The sequence below is a fragment of the Bidens hawaiensis genome, unplaced genomic scaffold (genome assembly GCF_021521415.1).
Source record: "Bidens hawaiensis isolate Kalapana, Puna unplaced genomic scaffold, B.hawaiensis_p1.1 tig00028703_1, whole genome shotgun sequence".
NCBI lineage: Eukaryota > Viridiplantae > Streptophyta > Magnoliopsida > Asterales > Asteraceae > Bidens > Bidens hawaiensis.
This window is the reverse complement of record NW_027505127.1, coordinates 107921-127651: the sequence shown is the minus strand read 5'-3', so window position 1 is coordinate 127651 and position 19731 is coordinate 107921. Positions and strand designations below refer to the sequence as shown.

At 33.7% G+C, this 19731-nt stretch overlaps 2 protein-coding genes across 2 annotated transcripts; both read left to right on the top strand.

Annotated features, from left to right (window-relative positions):
• The first annotated feature begins 5624 nt into the window (after nt 1-5624).
• LOC143610906 (uncharacterized) lies at nt 5625-6382 on the top strand. The gene is made up of 2 exons (XM_077085257.1): nt 5625-5712; nt 5814-6382. Exons 1-2 carry the CDS (start codon nt 5625-5627, stop codon nt 6380-6382), a joined length of 657 nt encoding a protein of 218 aa, XP_076941372.1.
• A 4093-nt stretch (nt 6383-10475) lies between these two features.
• On the top strand, nt 10476-11567 carry LOC143610905 (F-box/kelch-repeat protein At3g23880-like). The gene has a single exon (XM_077085256.1). The coding sequence runs from the start codon at nt 10476-10478 to the stop codon at nt 11565-11567; it is 1092 nt and encodes a 363-aa protein (XP_076941371.1).
• Nucleotides 11568-19731: the final 8164 nt, after the last annotated feature.

The following is a 19731-nucleotide window of genomic DNA, read 5'->3' as shown; positions in this document are numbered from 1 at the left end:
AGCATACTTATAAACTTGAAAAAATCATAATGAACTAGATAAAAAGAGAAGGGGTTCATTGTAAATAAGATAAGAATGTAAGGTACCAAATAGAATTTGTTCGAACAAAAGAATATACTCTTAATGCCTTCGGCCGTTACATTATTTACCGTCCATGATTTCTTAAGAACTTATATTATTTACATTTCTTCATATTTAAAGCATTCGTTCCAACGTGATAAGATAATGATTAAGAAACAAAAGGCATCCAATTTTATATTAAAAAAATATTATACACCTAATTGAGAAGCGATTTTAATCAGACAACCATAATAAAGACTTTGATTATTTAATATAGAGAGAGAGACACTTGCTTATAAAATTACATCACGGTTATGTGTATGAGAACTTGAAATGGTTTCCTACTCCACTTTGGCCTAACTCCTAAGCAAGCTTGTAACCAGCTAAACAAGTCAAGGCTGGAGTCTGAACTCGACTAAATTTGAGCTCGTCCGGTTTCAATTAAGAGAGCTTAGTTCGAGTTTAAGTGTCACTCTTTATAAGTTTTTATATCTGATTTGTGATTTAAAAGGGGGGTGACGATGCAGCTTGTTACCCATGTACATGTCTCTTTATTTTAATTAGATCCTTTTATTATTGGTGTGAATAATAGGGGCATTTACACATATCTCATTACTAAGTTCACTTATTACATATTTATCCAACCCTTAAATAACAATTACATATTTTTCATTTTTCTAAACCATGTCTATTGCTTATTTATCCATTTCATTAAAAAAAAACCTCTTCTTAATTACATTTTACCCTTACTACAATTCATTATATATTCCTATTTCTCAAGTTTTTTTAATCACCGAGCAACTTCCGTAATGTCTTCAACACTGAGTTTGACGATAAATTTGGTTTAAAAGTAAAAATGAATCTGAAAGTATATTTGGGATATTAATGGTGGGTGACTAGTGGAGGAGGCTTGATTCATTCGATTTCAACAAAGAAAAGAGAAATTTGATTATCATCGTTATCTATATCTATAATACTATATATTATATAAGAGTGAGGACTCTCTTAAATTTTAAAAGGTGCAATAAACAATGCATAATGCATAACACACAATGCATTAAATTTTAAGATTTAAGGGACAATTTTGTCTCTATGACACATCATGTGCGTTAACTTCAATTATGTTAAATTTATTAAAAAATAGTTACAATTTTAATACTGCAGCTTTAGTCAAATTAGGGTTAATTTGGTTCGGGTCAGGATGGGCTCAGATCGAAAGGGTCAGGTAAAAGCGGGCTTCAGATTAGCATGTTGCTAGGTCGGAACGGGTTTCGTGTCAAAACGGGTAGGCTGAAAAGTGGTTACGAGCATACTAACACCGGGGCGCTCACGTTTACCCCATGCATCGCGCGGGCACCTGCCTAGTAATGATATGTATACAGACTAATTTAAGATTATGTCGGACAAGAAAATGTTGTCTCACAAAGAATAAATCACACAAACAATAAGGTATTGAGAAGAACAACAATGACATGTAAGAAGTAACTTTCTGTTTATTTAAGCCTCTCAAAACATACGGCTCAGTTGGATGACAGGTCAAAACAGGTTGATGTGAAAAATATATGTTTTAAAGAATTATTAATGGTGTACATGTCAAAATAGCTTCGGACCAAAATGGGCTCGTGATAAAACAAATTGTTTCGAAAAAAATAGTTTCTTACCAAAATCGGTTTGCGTTGAAACAAAGTATCTTAGAAACAAAAATATTAAATTGGGTTTGTTCACATGCGATATTTGCTTCTCATGACGCATAAACTAGTGGTGGCAACGAACGTAGAAGGTGGTGAGCTAAATAATGGTGACGAAGGTGGCCGCACAATAACGGCTTTTCTCATAAATCCCCTTACAATTTAGGGAGTATTCATATGAGTCTCTGAATCATCATTGAAAAAAATAAATAAATAAATAAATAAAAATAACTAAAGCCATTGCCTTGCTAAATCTTGTTCCACGAAGATAGTGTTTCGCAGCCAATACCCATTTATGAACCCAACTATACCCCCTTTTGCTTTCCACGATCCTACATCCAGGGGTGGACCTAGCTTGTAACCAGGGGTAGCATCTGCTACCTCTTAACTTTTCGTCGGTAGTGCATATTTAGTAATCTTTTGGTAGATTTTCGTATTCCGTTACCCCTGAAAAAATATAATGTTACTTCTATTTGTATAAAGTCCATTCAGATTAAAAGCTAAAATCAATTAAAGTCCAATCAAATTAATGCTCAAACCAAAAATTATTCGTTGTTCCCTGATTCTTGGATGCTCGGTTTAGGTCGGGCATCAACATTCAACAAAACAAAATTTCATTCAACCACTGCTTCCACCCTATGCTTCCCCGAGCCTCTGTTGCCCTCCTTTGGTCATCGGGCCTCCACCCTATAGCCGAGTAGCCGACGTCCGATGCTCCCTCAGTCCCTCTTCTACAATTTGACTTCTACGTGTTCAATTTAGGTGTTCTTCTACTCTTATCTAAAATTGTGATTGTTATTTTGTTTATATAAATTGTTAATTTGGAATTGCTTATGGCAATTGATATTTGAATGATTGATTATGATTTATTGGATATATGGATAATGTAAACTGGAAATTAGAATTGATTAAGAATTTGGGGTTTATATCTAAATTGGAAGATTATAGATTTAGGGTTCATGTGTAAATTGAAATTGATTATAAGTTTATTAAAATTAGGAAACTTGGAAGATGAAACGGCAAAATCTTATTAGCAATCTTTTTAAACGAAAATCCCAAGAAAACAATGATATTGGTCGAACACCAAGCACAAAAATTATTGTAGGAAATATGGTAAGAAAAAATTTCGGTTATTGTATAAAATACGGGGAAAAAAATGCGGCTATTTTATGAAGTATGGTAAAAAAAAATATCCGTTTATATTACATGAAATACGGTAAAAATGTTACCCTTAAGATTTTGGTCTAGATCCACCACCGCCTACATCACTCTATAATGTTTGGATGCTAGTTGCTTTAACATGAACAAATGAAGTAAAATTATATTTTAGTAGTAAATCACCAAAACTTTATAGATATTATTTTCAATATTACTTTTTAATCATATTTAAGTCATAAGTTACGTAATGTCGTATTGAAAACTTTAAAAAGCTAACAAAAAGCTATCTAAGCCAATCCAACCCTTTCAAACACCCCTTGACTAACAGTTTTGACCCCTTTCAGCTAGTGCTTGTTTAACCAATTTGACCTCTTAACCCCTTTCAAACACCACTTGCTTCACAATTTTGCCCCGCCAACCAACCTTTTGACCTCTTTCAAATACAACATGTCTTCACTGTTTTGATCCGTTAACCAACCTTTTGACCCTTTCAAATACAGTTGTTTAACCGTTTTGATTCGTTAACCAACGTGATCGCCTACGTCTATATTCTGATCAAACATGGGCGCTGCGTTTAAGTTTAAAAAATGCCGATGTCCGACTTCATTAAACAAACATCCGTTTACATAAAAGTGTCGTCTATATGTGCACTTCGGTTTGAAGTTTTAGAGGTTGTTTGGGATTTCCTATTTTCACCTCCTTATAACTTATAAGGAGAAGTCATAAGTTACAAATATGCAACTTATCAACATTTCCTCTCACATAATAAGGAAACCCAAACACTTTTTTTTAACTTATCATAAATCATAAGTTATAAGGAGGTAAAAATAAGGAATCCCAAACACCCTTACTCATTATATTATTATAACTAACTTTACTCATATTTTGTTTTTACTGTTACAATATATAATTTTACTAGTTTGTATCCCTTGTATTATGGGGGTTGTTTTATATTATTCGTTTATAATATTTATATCTTTTTTTTGGATTTTAATTATATTTATTGTAAGTAAATTAATAATATATTTAGGGTTTGATGATGAAAGGTCTCACAAATAAATGAGATGTTATAACCCGATTTAAAAATTATTTGGGTTTGGTGAGATCCATAACCCGCTTATTTTTTTACTATAAAATTGTTTTTTAATTATAAATAATATATTTTTTTAAAAAAATTGGATACTAATTTTTAATATATCCCTATTTTATAGGATTTTCATTAGGGCTGTAAACAAACAAAATGAACACGAATAAGACCTTGTTCATGTTCGTTTGTTAAGAAAATAATGTGTTCACGAACGGTTCACGAACAGTTACCGAACGGGATTTTATGTTCGTGTTCGTTCATTAAGGAAATTAATTTGTTCACGAATGGTTCACGAACACAAATAAAATCGGCATAGCTTAAAGATTGAGACCGATGTATTCATCAATGTGAATAATGAAAGCCTATAAACGAATCAAATGAGCACGAACAAGGGCATGTTCGTGTTCGTTCATTTAACTTTAAAAGAACACAGACACTTAATCGAACAAATATTTATGTTCATGTTCGTTTATTTAAAAAGGGACATTTGTGTTCGTTTGTTTAAAATATAAATGAACATAACTGAACCAAGATAAGCAAACATACATGAACAAATGTAAATAAACACAAATAAACATAAACGAACTTAAATGAACACAAATTAACAAATATAAAACCTTTAAGCAGATGATCTATCTAGATAATATTTAGTTATTTTCTATTAATACATAAACGAACATAAATAAACAGACATAAACAAACATAAATAAATGTACATAAACGAGCGTTCATGAACATAAATGAACAAACGGAACATGTGTTCATGTTCGTTCGTTTAATTCGCTTAATTAAACGAACACAAATTTTTTGTTCATGTTCGTTCGTTTATTAAATAAACGAACATAAACGAACTTCCCGCCGAATGGTTCACGAATAGTTCACCGAACGTTCGGTTCGTTTACAGGCCTAATTTTCATATCAAATATTTTTGTGAGATTAATTTTTAATCTAATGAGATGTTATAACCCGTTTAAGGGAAATCTGGGTTTGGTGTGACCCATACCCGTGAATTCGGGTCAAATGCATGAGAAATCTTCATTTACAAATAAAACAATCTGGTGACTTGAGAGAATTTAGGGAGGTTTCGTTTATATATAATTAAGATAAAATTCTAAATACACCGTTATGATGTGTTTATTTTTACCTACATTGAAAAAATAAATTTTACTCAGAATCGAGTTGGATCAAATTTATATTGAATGCGAACTTGCGATTGACTGTCTCGGTATATTCAGAATTTTACACATAAATAAAAATACGCATGTCACGACGATATATTCAGAATTTTATAAAACAATATAAAATACAAAAATATATTATTATATCAGTCATTGATTTTGATAAATCTTAAACCTGTTGGGATACCTTTAGACTTGGGGCTAAAGTTTCTGGTGTTACATCATTTATTCGTCTATAATTCGCCAGCATCAGTCGATATCACTCCCTAATGTCTACAAAATTATTATAATACAATACAATACAATACAATACAATGGCTGAGTATCCTCCAGAAATTACGTTGGAAATATTGTCAATCTTTGGCCCGTTTCCGGTGCGTATGCAAATTATGGCTCAAACGCATCAATGATTCTTACCTCCATACCATTCACGTCAAAGAAGATCCCACACCAATGATGTTGGAACAATTTCCCACGAACAATGCAAAATCAGTTTTTTGCAAGGTGTGCAAAAAGAGCCCGTTTTCGAGTTCTGTTATAGGCATGCTGGATGTGGTCAAAAGCTTGTTCTAGGTTCATGCAATGGGCTGATCCTAGTCTGTTATAAAGAATTTCGCCCTCTTGGCTCCTTTCTATTTGCAGTTATCAACCCTCTTAGTAAAAAATCTCACGATTTGCCACCTATCGATATCGACATTACATCTAGATTTGTGGACTGGTACAGCCCACGCGAGGCAGCAGGGATCGGTTTTGATGAGTCCACCAACACTTTAAAGACGGTGTTTGTTATTCTTAAAGAACTAGTCGAGTCTCAAGACATTAACGTGGTACGGAAACATCTATGCACCATGGTTCATCACCTGGGGACGAGCTCGTGGAGAGAGATACCCCAAATCCCTGCTTATCCGATAACCGGTGAAGGTGTATACGGTCATGGACGTCAGCATTGGTTGATCAGTCCTTTTAATTGGCATGAAGACAGAAGAAAATTAGTGTGGTTTGACATGAAGACGGAGGTATTTGGGTTAACAGACCACCCTCCCACGCCAAGATCAGGATCTGGCTATCGGATTCAGTTGGTAGATCTAAACGATGAAGTTGGATTTGCATATGTCGGCATTGAGTGTACCGAGTTGTGGATATTGAAGCAGGAGGACTCTTCCTGGGTGTTGCATTGTTGGTTTAATCATCAAAATATAATTCCCCGCTGACTAATGTGGCGTTTTCGGGCTATTGGAACAAAGCCAGGGACATAGCATTTACCTCCGACGAAGGGAAAAGGCTGTTTGTTTACACCCTCAAAACTGGCGTTTTGCTACAAATTGATCATCCAGGTGATCATATGTGCGAATCAACGCATATCCGAATGTACCAAAGCAGTGTCCGTGGTATCCGCACAAGGATTAAATTAAACTGATCATAACAAAGTGCTAAGAGGTAGTTAATTAGTTGATGGTGAAGAGTACATACTTTTTATTTCTTGTTTGTTTCTGGTCCAGATTGCCTGTTCCATATCTATATCTATATTAATCATTATTCATTCCATAACTTTTAAATCAAGAATGTTGACAGAATAGACTCCAGTTTAGGATAATAGGATTCATACCCATGATTTACTGTTAGTTTTTGAACCTTTTACACACTCAAGTATGGAACGGAATAATGATTTTTTTTTTTTAGTTTTAAGTATTATTAAGAAGTAAGAACATCGTTTAGGTTTCTTTGAACTATTCGGTTCTGCAAGATTTTGATTCTAATTATCGAGGTATTAAGTCATTTGATTGCTTCCATTCATGTATCATTTTGTATTAGAGCCCTTGGTTTGTGTAAAATTATAACTTATGTGTAAAAGATGAAACTAGCAAGATTATGATTAAACAAATTAGTCAAAATCCATTTATCTAAATAAACTATAATTTATAAATGTTCTTTCTAATATAAATTTTAATCATATTTGACGCATTAGTTAAGTAATAAAATTAATTAGTTGAAAAAAGAAGCTATCAAGGCCACATCAACTTATCACTCATCTGGCTTGATATGCTATTAAGACCATTACACCATTTTTTACAAAACTCTCACTGATGGGACGTCACGTGTCACAGAATGCCACTAAAGAGAGTTTTGACTACAAAAGCCACAAACATCTCAAAATAGCACAGCTCTGGCATTCCAACAATCAAAAGACTATGACCATGTAAAAGCATTTACAGCCCATCTAGCTTAATATTGATCATCACATCTCCTGTATGTATAGCGTTTAGCTATGAATAAATTAAACAGGTTAAACGAGTCAAAAGTCACCAACTGCATTTATTTTTTATGACTAAAACCTCCTATATATTTATAAGATCTAGTACGTAACTACAAGTCTATATAACAATGCTGTTTTTATGTGATCATATTATAGGGCTATTCAAAAAGCTCGAGGCTCGAAACTGGGGCTCGTGGTTCGCTCAATAAAAGCTCGAATAAAACTAGCTATAAAAAGTTGATTTGCAACATTCTTAGCTGATTTGGATCATTTTTGTAATCGAGCCAAAATCGACCCTGGCTCGGCTCGAGTCATGGCTCGACTCGTTGGCTCGATCTTAAGCTCGTTTAACTTCAAAATCAACCTTGAGCCTAGCTAAGTTGCCCCGATTAATTTCGAGCCCAAGCTTGAAACCACCCTGGCTCGACTTGTGAACAACCCTCGGCATTAACAATTGCTAACTGAGTAACTGTAAATATGTGCATTGTAATATGAGAACATCCATAAAAAAATTTGTAAAGAGACTTAATACTAGAGCTCTTAAGACAGCATATTCTAACATGACTGATCGTGATGAGCCCCATGATCGAATGATCCAGATTATTATCGTAACAATATTGTTTTTGTCATGATTTAGATTAAAGCAAAACCATTCTTCCACATGTCATTCAACTAGAGTAGCCAACTAGAATGTCAACTAATACTAATACCATTTATAGAATTACGAACAAAGTTACAAATGTAACTTTAAGTTTGATATTAAATGAGACTTTTAGATATTTATAAATTATCAAATTTTATTTATCATAATTTATATCTTATTAGTATGTTAGTACGTATATTATTAAATTTAACTTTTTTGTTGTATTTTTTAACCGCTCATGTATTACGCGAGCTATATGCTAGTTAATTGCACTAAAACTACCCGTATATTAAAGCTACTTTATTGGCCATCTAGCGTGTTTGGTTTCAGTTACCAAATATAACAAAAAATGCCTCATAATCGATAGTACCATTGTATCAAGGGATATAAATGAGCCAGGCTTTTTATTGAGGCTCATTTAATAAATGAGCTCAAACCCAAGCTTCACATATAGAGCTAGATCTAGCTTGCGAGCTTATGCGAGGTTTTTATTTATATAATTTTTGTTAGTATGATAAATATATATTTATAGAGTAATTATTATTATTATATATAAGATATAATAAAAATAATTTTATATTGTATATTAAAAATAGTAGATATAAAAAATCTATGTATCTATTAAAGCAATTCATTTTACTACATTATTATTGGATGATCTTAGTAATTTCCATAAATAAAAATGCATTCTTAGAATTTTCTCCTAATTTAATAAATGAAAATAAAATTTAATATTCAAGATTTGATGGCCTTTAAGCTCCTAATAAATTTGGCTAAATTTTTGCTTCATAAAAAAGTATTTATGATATGCATAAAATATTCACCAAATATAGACCCCCCCCCCCCGGTCAATCTGCAACGCTTTTTAGCATATTCACCAAATTAATATCTTTTTTTTAGTTTGATGTTTTAAGTTGTAAATATATTTTCAAGAACCATTTAATAAAACTTTCACAACTTGGATGTTTTAATATAAATATGTAATTCTAAATGCTTTTTACAATATTATGGTATGTTTTAACTAACAATTTATATTATATCTTAAATTAATGCAATATTTTTCATTAATATTCATATTAGTAATATCTTATGATTATTAACTTCAAAGTACAAATTAATAAATTTTCATCTATGGTCATTTTTTTCATTTTGACAGACTTATGTAAAATAATTCGTTCATTGAAAAACCATTATCATTACTTTCTTCAAATAGTTAGATAATATGTGTGTGTATGTTTTCAATTGACGAATTTTCTATTTTCACCCGTGTAGCACACGGGTTAATAACCTAGTTTATTATAAATCATGAATTTGTTTCCTAGTTTATTTATGTTTCCTCATTTATCTTTAATTCTTATTCTCCACAAATACCAGACTTTTTAATAATAATTAGTGGATTTTATTTGATTTATTTCTTCTCTATAGTGTTCTTGGAGATTATAGGACGTGTTGAATAAACCGTATCAAATAACATATTAACAATTACAGCCCTAATGATTTTATATTTGTAAAATTAATATTATGCTTAACATATATATTATTATACATCAGTCATTGATTGCGATAAATCTTACATCTGTTGGATTATGTCTAGACTTGGGGGTTAAGTTTAATTCATCTATAAATTGTCACCATAAATCTATGGGTTAGGTTTAAATAAAAAGTTTGATTTTCCTAAGAAGGCTAGAAAGGAAGGTATTTTAGTCTAACACTTTAATCTCAAAACACATTTAAATTAATTTCAAAAACCCACTTACATAAAACTCAATTACATCTTCACTCATCTCCTACAACCACCGGCACTCCACTGCCACCACAACCGTCACCCACCGACACCACCTCGCCGGAAAAGTCCGAAAAACACAATGGAAAACACTATGAAAAACACAATGGAAAAATATACTATGAAAAAAAACACAATGATAAAAACAAAATTGTATGACACAATGGAAAAGACACAATGGAAAAAACACAATGAAAAATACTATTATATAACACAATTTTGTAAAACACAATTTGTAAAAAATCCACTAATTTTTTTTTAATTTTTATATTACAATATGGTACTCATATAAAAGATAAAAAGACACTTGTTATTATGGTGAATTTGTTTTTCAATAAAAACGTCGTAAAAAAAGTTATGGACGTTTAAAAATGATGGGGGAATTTGACATGTGCCTTGCATGTGGAGAGAGAAAGTCAACAAATGTGTTATTCCTTTTATACCCTTCCCTTATGTTCACACTTGATTTCCTCCTAAACTAATCTCAACCATCCATGTTTAAAATCAATGGACAAGATTACTTTTTATCCTTCTTATAAAAAGTATACTTCCTATTACAACCTAACCCATATTCACTAATCCCTACAGAATTATTATAATATAATTATGTTTCCTCCAGAAATTATGTTGGAAATATTGTCAAGATTGTCGGTCAAATCTTTGGCACGTTTCCGGTGTGTATGCAAATTATGGCTCAAATACATCAATGATCATTACTTCCATGCCATTCACATCAAAGAAGAACCAACACCAATGATGTTGGAACAACTTCCATTCGTCGAAGTTTTTCGCTTTGACATCACTAAACAATGCAAAATCAATTTTTTGCAAGGTGTGCAAAAAGAGCCTGTTTTCGACTTCTATTATAATCATGCCAGAGATTGTCAAAAGCTAGTTCTAGGTTCATGCAATGGGCTAACTCTAGTCTGTTATGAAAAATACCGCTCTCGTTGCCCCTTTCTGTTTGCAGTTGTCAATCCTCTTAGTAGAAAACGTCACGATTTGCCACCTCTAGATATCGACATTAGACATGGTTTCATGGACTGGGGTTATGCAAGCGAGGCAGTAGGGATCGGTTTTGATGAGTCCACCAACACTTTAAAGACGGTGTTTGTTTTTACTAATGTGGTAAGGCTACATCCATGCGCCATGGTTCATTACCAGGGGATGAGCTCGTGGCGAAAGATAGCCCAATTCCCTGCTTATCCGATAAGCGGTGAAGGTGTATATGGTCATGGATGTTTGCATTGGTTGACCCGTCCTTCTGATTGGCTAGATCGAGGAAAATTAGTGTTGTTTGACATGAAAACGGAGGAATTCGGGTTAACAGGCCACCCTCCCACGCCAAGATCAGGATCCGGCTATGAGATTCAGTTGGTAGATCTAAACAATGAAGTTGGATTTGCATATGTCGGCATTGAGCGTACCGAGTTGTGGATATTGAAGCAGGAGGACTCTTCCTGGGTGTTGCACTGTTGGTTTGATCATCAAAATATAACGCCTCCGCTGACTAATGTGCCATTTTCGGGCTATTGGAACAAAGCGAGGGACATAGCATTTACCTCTGACGAAGGGAAAAGACTGTTTGTTTACACCCTCAAAACTGGCGTTTTGCTACAAATTGATCATCCGGGTGATCATATGTGCGAATCAACACATATTCGAATGTACCATAGCAGAATCCATGATATCAACACAAGTATTAAATTAAGCTGATCAAATCAAGGTGCTAAGAGGTAGTTAATTAGTTGGTGAAGAGTACATACTTTTTATTTCTTGTTTGTTTCTACTCCAGATTGCTTATTTAATATCTATATAACCATTATTCATTCATTCCGTAACTTTCAAATCAATAATTAATGTTGACAAAACAGTTCAAACTGGCTCCAGTTTAGGATTTATGCCCATGATTTGCAACCAAGTAATATCAAAACCCAAAAACATTCCAAAATAACATAGTTAAAGCATTACAACAATATGATCATGTTAAGCATTTACACCCCATCTAGCTTAATAATAATCATCACTTCTCCTGTATGTATATACATACACATCTACCCCAAAAACCTCCCCCCTTAAATAAATATATATGCCATAACAACCCATACAGTAATTGGGTAAAAATATAACCTAACTTTCACCGATCGCACAAGGAATACAAGGCGGATCTTTAGCTTGGTCATCAGGAGTAATGTTTTGTAAGCATTGATCATGAAATGTGTGCCCACATGGAAGAATTGCAATGGGTGGTAGAGCCGCGGGCTGGAACACTGAGCCTTCTGATGTTAAAGCAAGGTCCCTCTTGCATAGAAAGCACCTGTGTCCACTCAGTTTAGAAGTTGCACCGGGATCTGCATGTAATCAAAGTCGTTACAATGTTGCATTAATCAGCTATGAATAAAACAGGTCAAACCAGTCAACAGTCACCCATACTGTATTTACTTTTATTTTTTAATAACTAAAAGCTCCTATATATTTATAAGATCTAGTATGTTACTATTAATTTATAGCAATACTGTTCTTTGTGATTATATTTGACGTGTTAATAATTATTAACTGTAAATATGTGCAAAACAAAGGTTGTAAGAGAGTTATACAAGAGCTCTTACGACCCATGATTAAGAGATTTAGATTATTATCATAACATTGTTTTTGTGATCATATTAGTTGCATTAAACTACCATATATTGAAGCTACTTTATTACCCATCTCGTGTGTATTCAGTTTCGTTTTTACCAAATCTCGCAAAAATGCTTCATGATCAATAATACCATTGTATCAAGGAGTGTAAACAAGCCGAGACGAGCCACTTGTGAGCTACTTGAGATCAACTCTCTAAATCTCATAGTGAGCCGAGCATAAATGATATTGAGCCAGAGCTCGAGCTTTATTGAGGCTCATTTAATAAACAAGCTCAAGCTCAAGCCCAAGCTTCACATATAGAGGCTCGTGAGCGTAAACAAGCTTTTTATTTATATAATTGTTGTTTGTATATTAAATATATATTAATATAATAATAATAATTATTATTATTATATATATAATATAATAAAAAATAATTAAATAATATATATTATTATATATAAACATAAAGATCATAATTGAAAGCAATATCAAAATAGTTATAAAATATGTAGAAAAAATTATTAGATAATTAATAAATAATAAATGAGCCGAGTTCGAGCTTTAGAAACAAAGTTCTAAACGGAACAAGCTCCAAGCCAAACTCAAGCCTAAACAAGCCCGGGCTCGGCTCGGCTCGGCGACACCCCTAATTGTATCAACATATCAATAAGCAAAGATTCAATGCAAAAAAAGTGGGAAATGACAAAAGTACCCTTGTATAGTAGGTGAGATAATATACCTTTCCATTTAATATGACAAACAGACGAAGCACTTGCAACAGAAACACGGGGTTTAACATTTGATACACATGGTACAACAGAAGGAACACGAGCAGTAACAGAACCCGCGGGTTGAGTCCGTGACCCGGGTGGTATAGAAGAATGAACACCGGCAGTAGTTACAGGTATATATGGTTTTGGCATCGAGTGATGAACGGTTGGATGATTTATCTTCTGGCGTTGAACCCAACGAGGAGCCAATTGGGGTGCAACTGCAGTTCTCTTATGATGTGGCCTAACATGGAAGTCAAACTTTTGGGGTTGACTATCAATACTTGAAGCTGCATTTTTAATAAAAGATATTTTCAATAAGAATATAACTTTACACATGATTAGGGTGTCTAATATGATTACAAAAGAGATAATTTTCAATGAAAACCTAACTAATGAGATTTAGAAAAGGTTTATGTGATACAAATAAAGCGCGTTTAATTATATGAGCCTGGGCCCGAGCTTCACTTATCGAGCTCGACTAGGCTTGCAAGCCAAAACGAAATTATTATTTATATAATTTTTATTTAATATATTAAATACAGATTTATACAATAACTATTGTTATATATAATTATGAGAATAAATAAACAATATATATTATGTTAAATGTAAAAACTATAATTATAAATACTTATAAATAAATTTAAAAAAATAACGAAATGCATAATACGAATCGAGCTTAAAAAACTATTCACGAGCCAAGCTCAAGCTTTAGAAATATAGTTCTAAACAAGTTGAGCTTGAGCTCTCGTACGTTAAACGAGCCAAGCTTGAGCTTAGACGGACTCATTACACCCCTACATAAGACGCTACATGATCTTGTTGCATCTTTCAAGTTTTTGGTGTACAAAAGTGCAAAGAGTGTGACATACTATTGGTGGAAGGTGCTTCTTGGTGACCTTTAGGAAGTTGAATCATTGCATTTTTAGATTGGCCTAAAAAACATATAAAACAAGCATCAAATATGCAACATTGCCAACACAGAATTGAATTGTATTAACCTAAAACATGCGTTTTATTACCGTATGTAAAATATGGTTCTTGATAATTCACCGGGTAACTAACAGGAGCACCATCAATTCCACCTGATTTGCATGAAACCAATCTCAAGTAAACAACAAAATAACCCCAATCTTATTGAAAAGAAAAAATATGAAGTAAATTTAGGCCTGTAAACGAACCAAACGTTCAGTGAACCGTCAGAGTGGAAGTTCATTTATGTTCTTTTATTTACTAATTGAACAAACATGAACAAACTCTTTTTGTTCAATTAGTTAAATGAACAAACATGAGCACTTGCTCTGTCCGTTTATTTACATTTGTTAAGGTTCGTTTACGTTTGTTCATTTACGTTCGTTTATATACTCACTCATTTATTTAGGCCCATTATAATTTTCTCTGGTTTTTGAAATAAAGATATAACCTATAACAATTTAGTCAAGTTTTATTAACTTTTATGCAGATGTTCAGTTTACTCTCAATTGGTTTTCAATCGTTTGTTCGCTTAAAGTTAATGAATGCATACAAAAATGCTTCATTTGTGTTCGTTTTGTTCATTTACAAGCCTAAAAGTAATCATACCAACAGGTCTATGATGTGGCATGCGGGTGTATCCTTTATCCGGAAATTGACATGTCTGACCTGGAGATACACAAAAGATATATAGCTAATTATTACAGAAGAAGTCACCCTATAGTTGGAACAAAACTAAGATCTATAACTAATAAATAACTATTCACTGCCACATGTCACAATTCCGTGAGCCTAAACTACTTTTTCCCGCATATTTTATTTCACTTTCCAACCTCTGTAATATATAGATTTGCAACTTGCAAAATTAAAGAGTTGATTTCAATTTGAAACATATTGTGTACAAAAAGAGAATTGATTTCCATCTCACCGGCCCACTTTCTTCTCAACAGATCGGTATCTCTTTTCATTTTAAATGTTATTGCATTATTACTTAAAACATATTTAGTTCTACCTAATTTCAATAACAACTTATCAAAGTGTCATTTTACAATTCCTAAATCTTCATTACCAAGTATGTAATACATGGGTTTCTAACCTAATAGGAATTATATATCTACTACAATAAAATGAAAATGGCAGGTATCAAGATACCTGGATTAGTTGTCTGCAGGCTAGATAAATGTCCCTGAGAACTTCGAGGGCTATTTCTTGCACTGGATTCAACTCCAAGCCTTTTGGGAAAGGGTGCATCGGTGCCAGCTGGACCACTGCCTACCCATGATACCCAAGGGGTTGTCCTCTGAGAAAACAAATTACCTCCAAGAACTTGAGAAGGTGAAGCATTTTGTGATATAACTTGTTCTGCAAGAAAGAATATAGTAAACACAAACTTATTGCTTCAGTTTTAAGAACACAGTTTATTTGTTGCAATATTGTATAGATACAGCACAAGTAGCAATTTGGTTTCTTTTAAACCCATTTCAGCAAAATGCTTGTCAGAAAACTGTAAATTGATGAAGAATAACTTTTAAGCTTTTGTCGCATATACACTCTAGACTTGTAAAATGACAAAAATGCTCTGAAATATACTAAAAGATCAATAAACGGATTGTCAAAACATAGCTTTTGGTAGGTTCAAACTTCAAGGGCATTTTTGTCAATTCACAATTATGAATGTGACGAAGTCTTTGAAAAGTTTTGACTACCTTGCTTAATAGTACTTAGTACTTAATTATTCCTTGCATAATATCATACTAATATTCAAAATCAAACAATTACCTTGCTTACCTGCATCATTTGGGCTGTTGACAGTTTTAGAACAAAATTGTTGTAGCTGTTCATACGATGTATAACAAGAGCTCATCCATGAAGGCTTAGCAAACTCTCGTGGTTTCAGGTTTTGTTGTTGGGAATTAAATAAGTGAGCAGAACTCCCACCAAAAGTTCCTGAATGCTCAAGCTGATCTCGTTTATAACTATCCAAATCACCAAACCTTATATTCCTGCTATCACTTTGTTGCATTTGTGAAACATGATTCCGGCTCGAACCCGGCATACTATTTAACGTACTATGATTACTGAAACCGCTATTGTTTCTTTGAAAATCCATAAAGTCAGCATCTAAAGTTTGACATGCAGCTTTTCGAGCATGAACCATCTTTAACTCAGTCGATGCTGCTTCTGTTAGCTTGTCAGCTCTGCCAACCTGCCTATCATTTTGTTGCAATTGCAAAATATGAGGGCTAGAACCCATAAAGCCACCATCACTGTTGGTTAAGCTCATTTGACTGACATGACTAGTTTGATTAGAAAAGCCACTATTGTTACTCTGAGAACCCATAAATCCACCATCAAAAGTTTGACTGGTAGCTTTCAGAACACGATCTATCTTTAACTCATTTAAAGTTGCATCTTTTCGCTTATAAGAAATCTCTCTGCTGTCTAGTTGAGAGCCAGGTACAGTTTTTGAAGTGTCTCCAAGTCCAAGACTCAAAAAACTCCCCTCAAATTCCCCTTGAGCCCCACTATGATTGGTACTAAAACCAACATTGTTTCTAGCATTAGCTGGTGCAGTGTCTCTAGGGCTAAACAAAAAAGATGAACCAGCAACATCTCTATTCACCTGTGGTCTATTAAAACATTCAAAACTTGATTCATTACACCCTTGATTCATATACTGTTGGCCTCGTCCCATGTTCCAGTCTGATAATAATGGAAATTCTAGGAGATTTGTGTTAGCTGTATTAGAACTCAGGTTAAATTGGGTATTTTGTAAGCTATTAGGATTCATCGAATAACCCCTAGGGTTTCCCATAGGTTCAGGGACCCCTTGTGCAACAGACGGATGAATCTCCTCCCAACCAGCAATAGAAAGGGGCATATCTAAGAAGGAATCAAAATCATCTTCATCAACAGTTGTTCTGCTACTTCCCATCATCGAATGATTCTGTCAATAATAATCTATCTATAAGTTAGCACAACATAATCTCTACACATGAACAAAACTACAAGTCAAATTATTGACCTCCAAAACCAATAAATCCCTAATTAGCTTCAATTAGCCCCAAAAGTCAAACCAAATAACAAAATGCTTCACTAATAGAGATCAATTACCGAATGATTGATACACTCATAATCCGTCATTCTAAACAAAATCCAAAAGAACTAATCAGAACCAAAATCCTAGGATTATTGAACTAAAAGCCCAAAATGCTTAAAGTATGAACCCATAAACACCAACCAAATCACATGACAGTCATGAATGCGATCAAATTACTGGCGCAGATAGCTTAAGAGCTGCGAAGCCTAACAATCCACCGTTTATCAATATCATCTTCATCGACATTTAATCTGCTACTTCAGATCATCAAATGATTCTGTCAATACTGATCTAAAAGTGAGCACAACATATCTCCACACATTAACAAAACAATTGACCAAATTTAATTCTTAATCTCCAAAACCATAAAACCCCAAATTAGGTCAAATTAAGCCCAAATCTCAACCAAATAACAAAACACTTCAGTAATAGAGATCAATCACCGAACAATTGACACACGCATAATCCATCGTTCTAAACAAAATCACATTACGAGAACTAATCAGAACCGAAAGCCTACAATTATTGGAACTAAACCCCTAATTGCTTAAAGTATGACCCCTTAAACACCAACAACGTCACATGACAGTCATGAATATGATCAAATTACCGGCGCAGGTAGCTTAAGAGCTACGAAACCTATAAATTGACAGTTAATCAAAATTATATTCATCAACATTTAATAATCTGTAAGTGAGCACAACATAATCCTACACATTAACAACACAACTGGTAAATTATTAATCTCCAAAACCATAAAACCACAAATTAGGTCAAATTAACCCCAACATCTCAACCAAATAACAAAACACTTCACTAATAAACATCAAAACACGCATAATCCACCATTTTAAGCCAAAATCACGTTACGAAAACTAATGAAAACCTAAATCCTACGAATGTGATGAAATTAGTGGCGCAGGTAGCTTAAGAGCTACGAAACCTAATCATCGCACAATAATAATAATAATAATAATAATAATCAGAGAACTTACTTACAGCTATAGATATAGATGATGAGCGATTACTAACGGAACGATTAATAATCAACGATCGGAAGAGAATGAAGGTGGAATTTAAACAAATAATAATAATTAAGTGAAGATACGATTAAAAGTGAGTTGAGTGTTCATACTTACGAGTGCCCAGTGACGGTGAGAGATACAACGGAGAGTTTTAAAGGGTTCGGTGAGGGGGCCACAGCACAGGTGACGTCACCTGGCACGTGGAACTATTCGGGGCCTGTGGTGACGTGTCATTGCTTCTCGTTCGTGACAGGCGGCAGGGTTTTAGCCTTTGAAACGAAAGATGGCAAGATGGTAATTTGGTTGGGTGAAAGGGGTGTTATTGAGAAACTGTGAGTTTCTGACTTTCCCCACATGTTATGGACGACAGGTTCATTTTTGGTTAGCTTTTAGGTGCCGCCGTGTGAATCGGGTAGTGATTTTGGGTGTGATGGAGGAAAGTTCAAAGAGAAAGAGGCGTTTGCGTAAACAGGTAGTTTGAAATACAAGTACCAACTCTTCAGATTTTGGTAATTTGGGTAAAGTTTGGAATGGCCGGATAACGTTAGGCATTAGTGGTCTTGTATGTATGTGAGGAAAAGTAACTAAAGAAGAGAGGTCAACATGGGGAACAATAGGGCGGTTTATATGAAGACAAAGTTCTCGGTTTACAATTGTTTTGAATTTATTCATGAGTACACAACTATTTACAAAAAATTAACTTTGAAATTACTACTACGGTAATAATTAAAATTAGAAAAATGTTTCTTTTCGTATATGTAAATTTAAAAATGTATACTCAAGTGGACGAGATATACTCAAAGTGTCAATCAGGCTTCTTCCCTTTTTTTCAATTAGTTAGGTTCCTATAGGTTTCCTATAAATCAATTTGATTCTCGTGGTTCTTCGAACTAGAATTGCACAAATGGATGTTATGGAAAGTGAATACGCGCGGTATATGAATGAATTGAGGTGGGTATGGAATTGGACATTTGAGCCTTCAACTACTAAGGAAGTCCTTGAGCTTAATCATTTGAAGCTCCTCATTAATTAGATTCAGTTGTCCTTTGTTATTGACTCTTGTTTCTTGACCTATGTTCAATTGGAATAATTTGATTCCTTAGTTGGTGAATATTTTCGGTTAAAGAGAGATTTGTGCAAAGATTACCTGATTGAGTGGCTCTTTCAAATAAGGGTATTTCTTTAACCTCAACCTTGTCCCCTTTATGTGAGGATGATCTGGAGATGGCGGATCCCCTACTAGCATCGTGTAGGTCAGCACATGTTTGGATAAAAATTGGCATATGTTGCAAATTCCCTCAAATATTTGCTTTCTCGTGTCAAAACATCTTGAAAATTTCACAAACAAATTTTCTGATAAATAACCTTCTAAAGAAAAGATTGCA